General features: G+C 39.5%; 2 protein-coding genes across 2 annotated transcripts in view; one reads left to right on the plus strand and one right to left on the minus strand.

Annotated features, from left to right (window-relative positions):
• The window catches only part of LOC139979937 (gamma-aminobutyric acid type B receptor subunit 1-like), a 104,917-nt gene extending 100,112 nt beyond the window's left edge, over window positions 1-4,805 (plus strand). The window contains exon 16 of the mRNA XM_071991191.1: window positions 4,675-4,805. The gene's annotated coding sequence lies outside the window, so the exon portion shown is untranslated. The remainder of the gene's footprint in view (window positions 1-4,674) is intronic.
• The window catches only part of LOC139979944 (phosphoglycerate kinase-like), a 45,881-nt gene continuing 38,083 nt past the window's right edge, over window positions 3,765-11,562 (minus strand). Inside the window, exons 10-12 of the mRNA XM_071991201.1 lie at window positions 9,629-9,729; window positions 6,074-6,172; window positions 3,765-4,868 (exon numbers count right to left, since the gene is read on the minus strand). Of these exons, the coding sequence (XP_071847302.1) occupies window positions 4,828-4,868; window positions 6,074-6,172; window positions 9,629-9,729 (241 nt within the window). The 3' untranslated portion in view covers window positions 3,765-4,827. The remainder of the gene's footprint in view (window positions 4,869-6,073; window positions 6,173-9,628; window positions 9,730-11,562) is intronic.

Consider the following 11,562-nt stretch of genomic DNA (forward strand, 5'->3'; position numbering starts at 1 on the left):
CGTAATCAGCGTGTCGCAAACTACCAGAAAAAATACATATTTATCGCTTTTGCGACAACAAGTTTTTTCCCCTCAAAAACAAGTACGACGAAAAACTTTTAGGACGAACAAAGGCTTAAAATCTTTTGTTGTCCCTAAAAGTTTTTCCATTTTCTTTTGTTCATGTCAAGTTGCAAACTGAGCGGAAAAAGTGTCATAAGAGGGCGCAAAGGCGATAAATGTGTATCTTTTCTGGTAGTTCGCGACATGCTGATTACGAATCTGAGGTTTATTTTGGAATTGGGTACCAAAATGAGGTACTTTTTTAACTTTGCAAGAAAAAACACCTATTTTTGGCCCAAATAGAAATAATATAGACAAAAAAGCCTTTCCCGGTCAGATAATTACACGAAAGTGATATATAACAAAGACAAGGGTGTCTTCTACTCCACATCTAATTTTAATGTCGATGGATGTTTCAGAGAGGACAAGAGAGGGGCTGAAAAGAGGGGGTTTCCCAAATTTTGCACTTATAAAGAACACGTATTTCTATCTTGTACTTTGGGACAACGTATCTCCCGAAAGGAAGCAGATATGGACCTGGGAGTTGCAGATTTGGGCTCCTTAGCATCGATTACTCCCAGTTACGTCTTTTGGGCGAAATCGATTTTGGGTCAATTTTTGGCCAAAATTGCAAGGGATAGTTACCCTTACGGATTTTTTAAAATCAGGTTTTTTGCCTCCCACGCACTCAAAATTCATCCAATTCGAAAATAAACTTCAGATTCGTAATCAGCGTGTCGCGAACTACCAGAAAAGATACACATTTATCGCTTTTGCGACAACAAGTTTTTTCCCCTCAAAAACAAGTACGACGAAAAACTTTTAGGACGAACAAAGGCTTAAAATCTTTTGTTGTCCCTAAAAGTTTTTCCATTTTCTTTTGTTCATGTCAAGTTGCAAACTGAGCGAAAAAAGTGTCATAAGAGGGCGCAAAGGCGATAAATGTGTATCTTTTCTGGTAGTTCGCGACATGCTGATTACGAATCTGAGGTTTATTTTCGAATTGGGTACCAAAATGAGGTACTTTTTTAACTTTGCAAGAAAAAACACCTATTTTTGGCGCAAATAGAAATAATATAGACAAAAAAAGCCTTTCCCGGTCAGATAATTACACGAAAATGATGTATAACAAAGACAATGGTGTCGTCTACTCCACGTCTAATTTTAATGTCGATGGGTGTTCATAGAGGACAAGAGAGGGGCTGAAAAGAGGGGGTTTTCCAAATTTTTGCATTTGGAAAACCCCCTCTTTTCAGCCGCTCTCTTGTCCTCTCTGAAACGTAACAGGAGGTAATCGATGCTCAGAAGCCCAAATCTGCAACTTCCAGGTCCATATCTACAAGTTATGTATATGTCACTGGGCGGCATCGGTAGGGACATCGTTTTTTGGTCCACATTTGAGTTTCCATCATATTTTTAATGTGCTTTTCATACATATCTTTTAATGTGATCGTTATAATGACCACTTCTCAGGTTTTTTGAGTCGTATTTCTGTATCCAGTGGAATTGTCTCGCTGAGATATAAAATGATGAATTTTCCGTACGTTTTCACGGTAGGCCCCTCTGTTCAAGATCAATGCACGACTATAACATTAGGTCCACTAAGTGCGGATATTGGTCTCCATTTGCCACTATTGCAGTAAACCCAGCCGAGCAACGTATCTACGGTGTCTCTTAAAAGACATCATCATTAACAAAGTCGAAAAGAATTTTTAGTCTCTTTGGTGTCATTTTAAAAGTATTTCTGATTACATTACGTATAGATTCGCTCTCTCTCCTTTTCTATGAGAAAGTTACATACGGGAAACATGACAATGACCGTAATAAAATCATTTTTCAGGATTACTAGCGATCAATTCGCTCAATTTGTTTCAAAATATGGTTGGAAAGTGATATGAATTCCTCCTCATTCATTCATTTATTTGAGCATGTTGAACGCTTGCGATAACATGTCATTACGAATCATTGCAGACGCTCACCCAAACCGTTAAATACCGCCCCTCCCCCCTACCCTCGCCCCTTCTCTTCCTACACTGCGCTCCCAACATTGGCGGATCGTCCATACAGTCAGGGGCGGACGGACTCAAATGGACTGCTGGCGCCCTTTTTAGCTATTTACCACCTTTTACTTATTCGCGATTATTGACTTTTTTATTGCGCTCTCAACTACCTATTGACATTTGTCACATTTTGTTGGCGATGATACCTTTTTATTCTTCGTTTATCTGCATATAAGCAAGGCCCGGAAAGGGTTATTTCCGGCGATTAAGGAAGTATCTTTAATCAACAAAATTCTGTACGCGCCGCGCCAACCTGTGGTGGCGGTCCGCTTAGATAAAGTCGAAAGCGCCCCTACAGACCATTCTCGCCCCCTCTGACCAATACCCCAAGCTCCGCCACATGCTCCCATTCATTCTAACCCCATCAATCCATCTAGTAGCCCCCTCCCCAACCGAACCTCCTTTGTTAAAGGAATATCTAATGATTAGAGACACTTATTCTTATGTTTAATCAGCAAAGAGCAAACAATAATGATTTTATCACTAAGACTTTTTTTTAATTTCTTAGTTACGACATCATTTAACTTCCCACTCAATCCTACACTCCCTGATACCCTTCCATACTTCATCGTTACACGCAGCACGCAACGATCTTTGTTCTACTTAATTGATCCTTACTGAGTCTCTCAACTTAAAAGCAATATTTTTTTTCCAAATAGATTAGTGAAAGTTACAAAGTTTTAAGTAATAAATTAGAAGCATCTCCTTATTAAGGCATTGTATTATCGGCCTAGTTTTCCGATAAGCTATACAGACCCCCCCCCCGCCCCAAATGCTCTGATAAATGAAGACAAGATGTACTGAAAGTATTTCTCCTTCCCCCTCTCTGGGCCTTGGTCATCATAAACTATTTATTTACCATTTTGATGGGAACTCCAGATGTCTGTATTCATCTACTCTAATGGATTAGATGAGGTTAATAAAACTCCTTCACACAGGAATAAATAATAATAAGCAAATATTTATATAGCGCTTTATGCAAAGGCCTCAAAGCGCTTAAAGGACGGACATCCCCAATTTGTTGTTTAAAACTTACAAGTAATTATCAGCCACTCTTAAAGCCTTTAACATTTTATTCATTTGAACCAATAAATTCTTCTCTCAGATTTTTCTATCTATAGATTGACCTTGGCAAAACAAAGACACAACGGTAAGGCATTTTGTTGAATCGATACATCTGATATGCGAGAAATCTAGCCAGTTTTCAACGTCCTATGAACTGCAAGGTGCCTCTTAGGAGAGGGAAAGGTTTTATTTTCAGGGTTCGATTAACATTAATAAAGCAAACTAAATTAATTAGCTGTGGAGGGGATAAGGGGGAGAGGACAGGCAACAACAATTTAAGGAGGGGAAGATTTTGAACTGAAGTTTTTGTCGCTACAGGGCAATACCTTTACTGTCCACATCCCCACACCCCCTCCCAACCCCCTTCAACCTTTGCATAAAAATACCTTGCATTTAGGCCTAATTAAAGAACTAATCTACAGTCTTAATTTGCCCTCAGAATGCATCATTTGATGCCAGAATTCCGCCCCCCCTCCCTCACCTCGGTAGGTTATCTAGTGCATAACACTGAAGGAAACATGATTACCCCATGACCCGACATGACTCAATGTCGCACAGGGCAGGGACAACAATAACGACGTCAGTTGGACCTGCCTGTTCAATGTTTATCATCATTTATATCACAACGAATCAGTTTCAAGGTGTAATATAACAAGCTTTCAGAAACATAAAGTTACGACGAATGTAAAGCTGTTGAGAGATACAGCTGATTGCCTTGTGAATAAATTTAGTGGTATTCAAAATCTTAAGAAAAAATTTTCAATAAAATTCATACAGATAAATAGAATACTTATCACTAGTTATGTTTATTTGTATAATAAAATTTTACTTATTTTTTTCCTTTTTTCTACATGAACAATTCATACGTCTTTTATCTCTAGCTTCCTCTGTATTACCACCTTTAAAATAAAAAGAAGATTTTTATATATTTTTAAGACATATTATTATATATTTTCCTAATTCACATAACTTAACCCATACTAACTATTGTTCTATTTAATTCGTAACAAGAGAAAAGCACTTCTTTAAGTAAAATTAGCATTACATTTTTCAATAGCAGGGCAATATTGTCAGCAAAATTTAATTCAAAGTTTGTGAGAACAAACGAAAACAGAATTCCTTAATTTGTTATTCTTCTTTGCAAGAAGTAGCTACAACATGTAATAGACATATTAAGTTATCGTCCTAACTGTTCCAACACTTTCTGCATAAAATAATTTTTTTTGTTCTTACAAACTTGAACAGGCAAGAAAGGGTCAAAGATATTTATTAATTATTTAATAGTATTATCTTTAAATGTTTGGGTTTAAATGGATTCAAAATTTCTAGCGAAACTTGAAATAGTTGAAAGGAAAAAAAATCTTGTCCTATTGTGAGTTTATCTGAGGAGAAGATTACAATTCGTTGCAGAATGTCAAGGGTCATAAAACATGATTTAATAAATATACAGACATCTTCTTTTTCTTGAATATCCTTCACCTTTGTGGGTGCGACATAATCTCCAAAGGTAAAGGAATTCGTTCGTGAAATCGGTCACAACATTTTTGACGGTTTTTATCGTCACCTCTGTATGAAAAGAACTGCAGCAGATTAAAGGGGTCCCGTAGTAACAAAGGGCGAATTGTCCATCCATCAACCTTATTCACAGACCAGATGCGAGTCATGCGTCGGTGAGGGCAGCTACTCCGGGTAATATTTTACCTAAAGATTTGAAAAACGGAAGCAGAAATATTAGGAGGGTACTCCGAAAAACTAACGAAAATAGGACACCGGACCTGGTATTCAGATAAAAATTTCATGAAATTATGGTTTGTGATGATGACAGAGGAAAGCAATTGACTAGACAGGATTCTCTGGTAATCCCCAAATGACATATGACCTCCACCAAAAACAATAGGCTTCTTGCACTCAATTTGTTTCTTCTACACATCAAATATGAAGTTGGTCTGACTTTCCCTTCTTGAGATATCGTGTTTACAAGGTTTTCACAGTTTGACCCCTGGTGGCCCAAATGACCTTGACCTCCACCAAAAACAATAGGCTTCTTGTACTTAATGTGGTACTTCTACACACCAAATATGAAATTGGTCTGACCTTTCATTCTTTAGATATCATGTTTACAAGGTTTTCACAATTTGACCCCTGGTGATCCTAAATGACCTCCACAAAAACAATAGGCTTCTTGTACTTAATGTGGTACTTCTACACACTAAATATGACATTGGTCTGACCTTCCCTCTCGAGATATCGTACATCCACACGCATACACACGCGTACCCACACTTAATACCCATACACACGCCATCATGAATGCAAAGGTTACGATTATCATCGAAAACTAAAATAGAGTTTGAAATGGTACTTTTGATGACCGTGCCTGCTTGAGATATGAGGTAAATTATACGATGGAAAAGTGTTTTAGCTAGAAAAAGAGCGTCACCAACTATCAAGTGCAATATGTAGGAGCACAGGGCCCAAGTAGCCTAAGTAAGGCCTCAAGGAACTGCTTAACTTATCAGTACAAGATTGTGGGCCAATGGTTTTCTGCAGGTTATGGGCCACCCCCATTCAGAACCCCTTGTTCTTGATGATCCCCTTACCATACAATGTGCTATTGCAGCAGACATTGTGCAATATTTCTTGATGTAAATTTTAAAATACAAAATGTTAGAATGCTACCCCCCCCCCCCGCCCCCTCTCACCATCCTCTGAAGTAAGTTCTCAACATTTTGTGCTGCTACTGCACACAAACAAATCTAAATCAACTTTTCAAACTTTTGACTAGTGACATTAAATTCCCAAGTAATATACCAAAAAAATTAAAGATCAGGATATTTGAGGATAATCCCCGGGTTTTATTGTTATGTCAAATGCACATTCCCCCAGAGACCGCTCATGAAACTTACCTTCGAGGAGTTCTAGACTAGCTCCCCCGCCGGTGCTCACATGACTGACTTTGTCTTCTGTACCCCACTTTGCGGCACATGTGGCCGTGTCCCCTCCACCTATCAGAATAAAATAATAAATGAAAAAAAAAATTACTTTCTCGAAACATAAAGTTTGCTCAGCGTGTAATCGGAGCTCAATTATCATTGTTAGAGTACTTGTACCATGAGAGGGTCTGCAATAAATTGAAACATATCATGCAAGACCCAACACACCCTTTGTTTCAGCACTATAATTAAAACCGCTCTGGACTGCGTTTTTATGCCCACCACGTACACTTAGGGGCTTGCTACAGATACTCATTTGTGCCTAAATCTATCCATATATTTAATTCACAAGTGAGAAGATAAGTTTCTTATTTGTAGAACTTGCTGCATATATGTTTGTATTACTGTATGTTTATCGCAGTCTATTGATACTTATACTATTGCTTTTGTTTTTTTTCTTTTCTTTTTTCGTTTACGACCTGTGTAGGCAGAATTTCTGATTGTGGACAATAAATTCAAATTCAATTCAATAATGATTTTCAGTGAGATTGCAGGGGCGGATCCAGGGGGGGGGGGCCCGGGGGGCCCGGGCCCCCCCTTTTTGAAAATCCTGATTTTTTTTTACCGCGTTCGAGGGAAAGGGCCCCATGCGTGATCAGTGGCGTAGCTACGGGGGGCCTGGGGGCCTAGGCCCCCATGAAATAGGCTGGCCTCCCACTGGCCCCCCACTGGGAATGGGGTCAAAAAAATGTTGTAAAAAAATAAAAATAAGTGCGATTCACTTATATTTTTTGTTCAATAATTTGGAAAATAGAGTTACACAATTATCTCGTCTGCATCTGGCAGAATAAGAATAATACAATATCTGTAGTAATCATGAGAATGGTCACACAGCATGGCATGGCAATGGTCGATGCGACAATTGCGACCATACACCACGAACCTTGTTGTGCTGCGCGATATCGATATCTGCTGAAAATATGTTCAGTGCTTCCACTTTGCGCAACAATCTATCAAAAGATTGGCTCCGTTTGTACTGAGCCGAGGTATCAGGTTTTCATATATTGCCTCGAGTCAAATGAATATATGCAGGCGCGGATCCAGGGGGGGTCCAGGGGGTCCGGACCCCCCTGCTCTTGGCCAAAAAAAAAAGAGAGAGAAAAAAATAGAGAAAAAATAATTAAATTAAACGCCAATTTTAAACATGTAGGACGTCAGAAAAGCGGTTATCCTCACAAGTCATCCAGGTGTGTCTTTTCCGTCAAATGAACTATAGTGTGCACGCGTGCTACACGTGCCAAAAATGCCTAACGATCTCAATTTTCAGACCGAAAAGTTTCAAAATTGAGGTGGTGTTCGAATTTTTTTGGGCGGTGAGGTTACAGAGCGGTAGGCTGCTAGGATGCGCTAACGAATTTTTCATGAGCAAACCCCTCACCCTTCCAGAATCCTGGATCCGGCCCTGCATCAAACAGTGGTGACGGAACGGGAGGGGATTGGGGGCTAAAGGCATTATGATTTTTGTATCATCTCAACTCATCTGATATGTAATACCATATTTCATAGATTGTTTTTTCTCATCAATTGAGAAATTGCAGACATGAGATCCATATTTTCAGGCTAGGTACATGCTGCTTAGAATACTCGGGAAGTGCCGTTTCCGGCCATCTGGGGGGTTTGTAAAGCCAAAAATTTTCTTGTACGCTCCGCGCCAACCGATGATGGCGCTCCGCTTAGATAGTCTTACGTTCAGGCGCGGCTGGACCAGTCAGACCCCTCCACCCTGTCACAAATCCTGCATCCGCCCCTGATATGTCATTGAATATTCCACAAAACAACTTTTTATGCCCACGAAACTGTCGAAACATGATTTTCACTACTGGTAGAGATATAAAATATTGGGAATTCTGAAATTCCTACAAACATGCGGCTGTGCCTGTTCAATACTCACTACTGTATCGCCTTAAAAAATGATGAGTGGAAATAGTTTCTCCAGGACCGTATCGTATCGTGGGTATCGAGTGCGTCTGATATATTAGGAGTGAGGGTTAACTCCAATAGAGTTAAATTTCACTCTTAATTTGAAGTGCGCCGAGTGATCACTCCAATGGAATGAAATCCACTCATTTGTTTTTAGAGTGTTGCTAGATATATGAAGAAGAAATTTACATACCAATACATGTTATCGGTCATCGATTGGCACAAAAACCCAGATTCTGATGACAGCTGACTCAAGAAACCCAATAAATGGCCTAATTAGCACTGAGCCACCAATGTGGACCATTACCGAAACATCGATGCGTGTTAGTCTTCCATCCCCTTCCTCTAATGCTATTTAAGTCCACATGTGGGCATATCCTGCAAACCGGTATATACCGGTAGCCCACAGGGGTTTGAGTTGGGAGAAAGGCCTTGACAGCTTGAAACGACAAATGATGCCAACTTCACTCAAGTTTAAAGTCTGGCTGAGTTGGCAAGGCCAGTCAGCATGAAAGAGAAAATCTTTTTTTGCATTTCTGTTACCAAAGTTGCACATCTTTTTTGGTTGCTATTTTGCCTCACAGGTGCCATCTCCTGCGATCTGGGGGGTGCTGAAATCTCAAATTTTCTCTGTACGCTCCGCACCAACCAAGGTGGCGCTCCGCTTAGATAGTAACCTCCGCCCCCCCCCACAAGAAAGAACAGCCCCCCATTGCCCCCCACTCAAAAAATGCTAGCTACGCCACTGTGCGTGTAATTTTTTGTAAAATACATTTGCAAAAAGAGTACCACCAACATTCTGATAAAGTGAAGGTAAGAGGGGCACTCTGACTGCATCAATAGTCTCCATCTGGAAGGGGGCATCCAAGATGAAATGGCATGGAGTAGCCTGGTAAAAAGTAGTTTGCATCACCACCTACTCCCCAAAGACGTAAATCCCAGCTCATTGCTCGAAATTGCAAATATTTGCCCGGCAAACCATGAATACATGATTTATTGGAAATAAATTTTACTCCAAACTTTTACGAAAAGTAGCACAAGATTGCACCGAGGACCTCCATATTTTGTGAAATTTTCCAAAGGGGGAGGGGGGCACCCACTCCCCTTAGATCCCTCACCCAGGACGACGATTAGGCATTTCCCATCTGGGCCCCCCCTTCGGCGAAATCCTGGATCCGCCACTGGATTGTGTAAAAGGTTCAGTCGACATTTACAAAACATATGCATGTCATATACCGTGAAGCTCGCTGTCAGCACAGACCTTTAAGAGCAATAACATAGGAAAACATTTTTGAATATGCTGACCGAATTTGAAAACCCCTGAATTTCTGACTAAAGCTCAACCTTCATTATTAAGTCTGATTTACATTCAATTCATTTAATTACATTCAATTTGATTACATTCAATTTATTCTGATTTTCATTCAACACAGATTCTACTGTGGAACTGGAACGACTATACACAACTTTTGAAAATGATTTATCGTATTATTGTTCACACTGGCGAGAGAAAAAATCACAGATGTAGAAAATGAGTTTTCGTCCTACCGATAATTGTCGTGGTTCCTTTTTCTGTTGCAGCAACGACAGCGTCCATCAGAGCTTTGGTGCCGTGGGCAAAGTTTTCATACTCAAAAACACCGGCAGGTCTGTAAGAGATTCATAGAGAGAAAGATTCACAGTTGCAAACTCTCCATAGACAACTAAGAGAATGCTTTTCAAAATGTTGCAAAATAAATAGTTCATAGTAAATCTTTTTTTCCATAATACCTATGTACCATCAAACGTAAACAAAACTGTTACTTATTGATTTTAAATTTGAAAAGGGCAACGAAAGTGAGGCTACGACGAGATTCGAACCAGTGACATCTCGGGGATACGAGCCCTGCATTCGACCAGCTGAGCTTTCAAAATTTTTGTTGGTGGTCATCCCTGTATAGCCACTTATTTGCTGGGAGTGCCAGTCAAACAAGAGCCCAAGGGCACCGTGGTTCCTTGCATAGGGGTATATGACAATACACATAATATTATCAAGCAAGATTGGGTTCAAATAGTCAAGTAATTGTGGTTACATGTACCCATAAAGTAACCAACACTATAGCCAACACTTTTGTGATCACAAATTGTGATCGGATTATGATCAAAATGCACTTTTGAGATCTGAACATGGCGTCGAAAATGTAAGAGATATAAGGTCACCTACAAGCAGGTCAACAGATATAATAACATTGGTGACCACAGGTGACATGACCGTGAAATTTGAAAATGTTCCACGACCCCATTCACAACTTGTCCCAAAATATCAACCGTCGCATTGGGATTTAATTGCATTAAATGTCTAAAAATTAACTTTAAACTTGTATACATAACTACACACACAAAGGTCACCCGTAGGTCAACCAATTGACCTTTTTGATCGGTGAGACCTAAATAGAGCATCAAAACTATAAAAATTCAAACATTTTTTCTTTGCCCATTTTTCCCCCCAAAAGACTAGTTTTTTAACATTAATTAATGTTTAACATTAATAACTTTGCACACGAAGGTCCCACGGGGGTCAACCCATTGACATTAATGATCAGAAGGTACCTTTGACATCAGAAAATAGCATCGAAACTGTAAAAATTCCCAATACAAGAAATGGTCACCAGAGGTCAAATTGGGGTCAAAGGTCACCCAGATGTGGGTTGACAATTGGATTACATTGAAGCAATTTCCAACCCTAATGGACAATTCGTTGTCAAGTAATCGCCAAAAAACTACTTTTTTATCATTAATTGACCTTTGGTGACCTCGGATCACATGACCGTTAAATTTGAAAATATACCCCTTTACCATTTGCAACTTGTCCCAAAATATCAACCGTGACACACCTTGGCACTGGGAGTTATTGCACTAAATGTCTGAAGATTAACTTTGACCTCATATAACTTAACATACAAAGGTCACCTTGGGTCAACTCATTGACATTTTTGATCGGTGTGACGTAAATATAGCATCAAACTATAAAAATTCAAACATTTTTGTCTTTGCCCATTTTCTCCCCCCCCCCCCCAAATACTAGTTTTCTAACATAAATTGACCTTTGGTGATCTCCGATCACATGAACGTTAGGTTTGAAAATATTCCCCTTTACCATTTGCAACTTGTCCAAAAATATCAACCACGTCACACCTTGGCAATGGGGTTTATTGCATTAGATGTCTGAAATTTAACTTTGATCTTGTATAACTTTGCACTCGAAGGTCACAGGGGGGTCAACCTATTGACATTTAGGATCCAGAAGGTACCTTTGACATCTGAAAATAGCATCGAAACTGTAAAAATCCCCAAAACAAGTAAAGGTCACCAGAGGTCAAATTGAGGTCAAAGGTCACCCAGATGCGGGTTGACAATTGGATTACATTGAAGCAATTTCCAACCCTAACAGACAATTCGTTCTCAAGTTATTGCCAAAAAACTAGTTTTTTATCATTAATTGA

The sequence above is a fragment of the Apostichopus japonicus genome, chromosome 14 (genome assembly GCF_037975245.1).
Source record: "Apostichopus japonicus isolate 1M-3 chromosome 14, ASM3797524v1, whole genome shotgun sequence".
Taxonomy (NCBI): Eukaryota; Metazoa; Echinodermata; class Holothuroidea; order Aspidochirotida; family Stichopodidae; genus Apostichopus; species Apostichopus japonicus.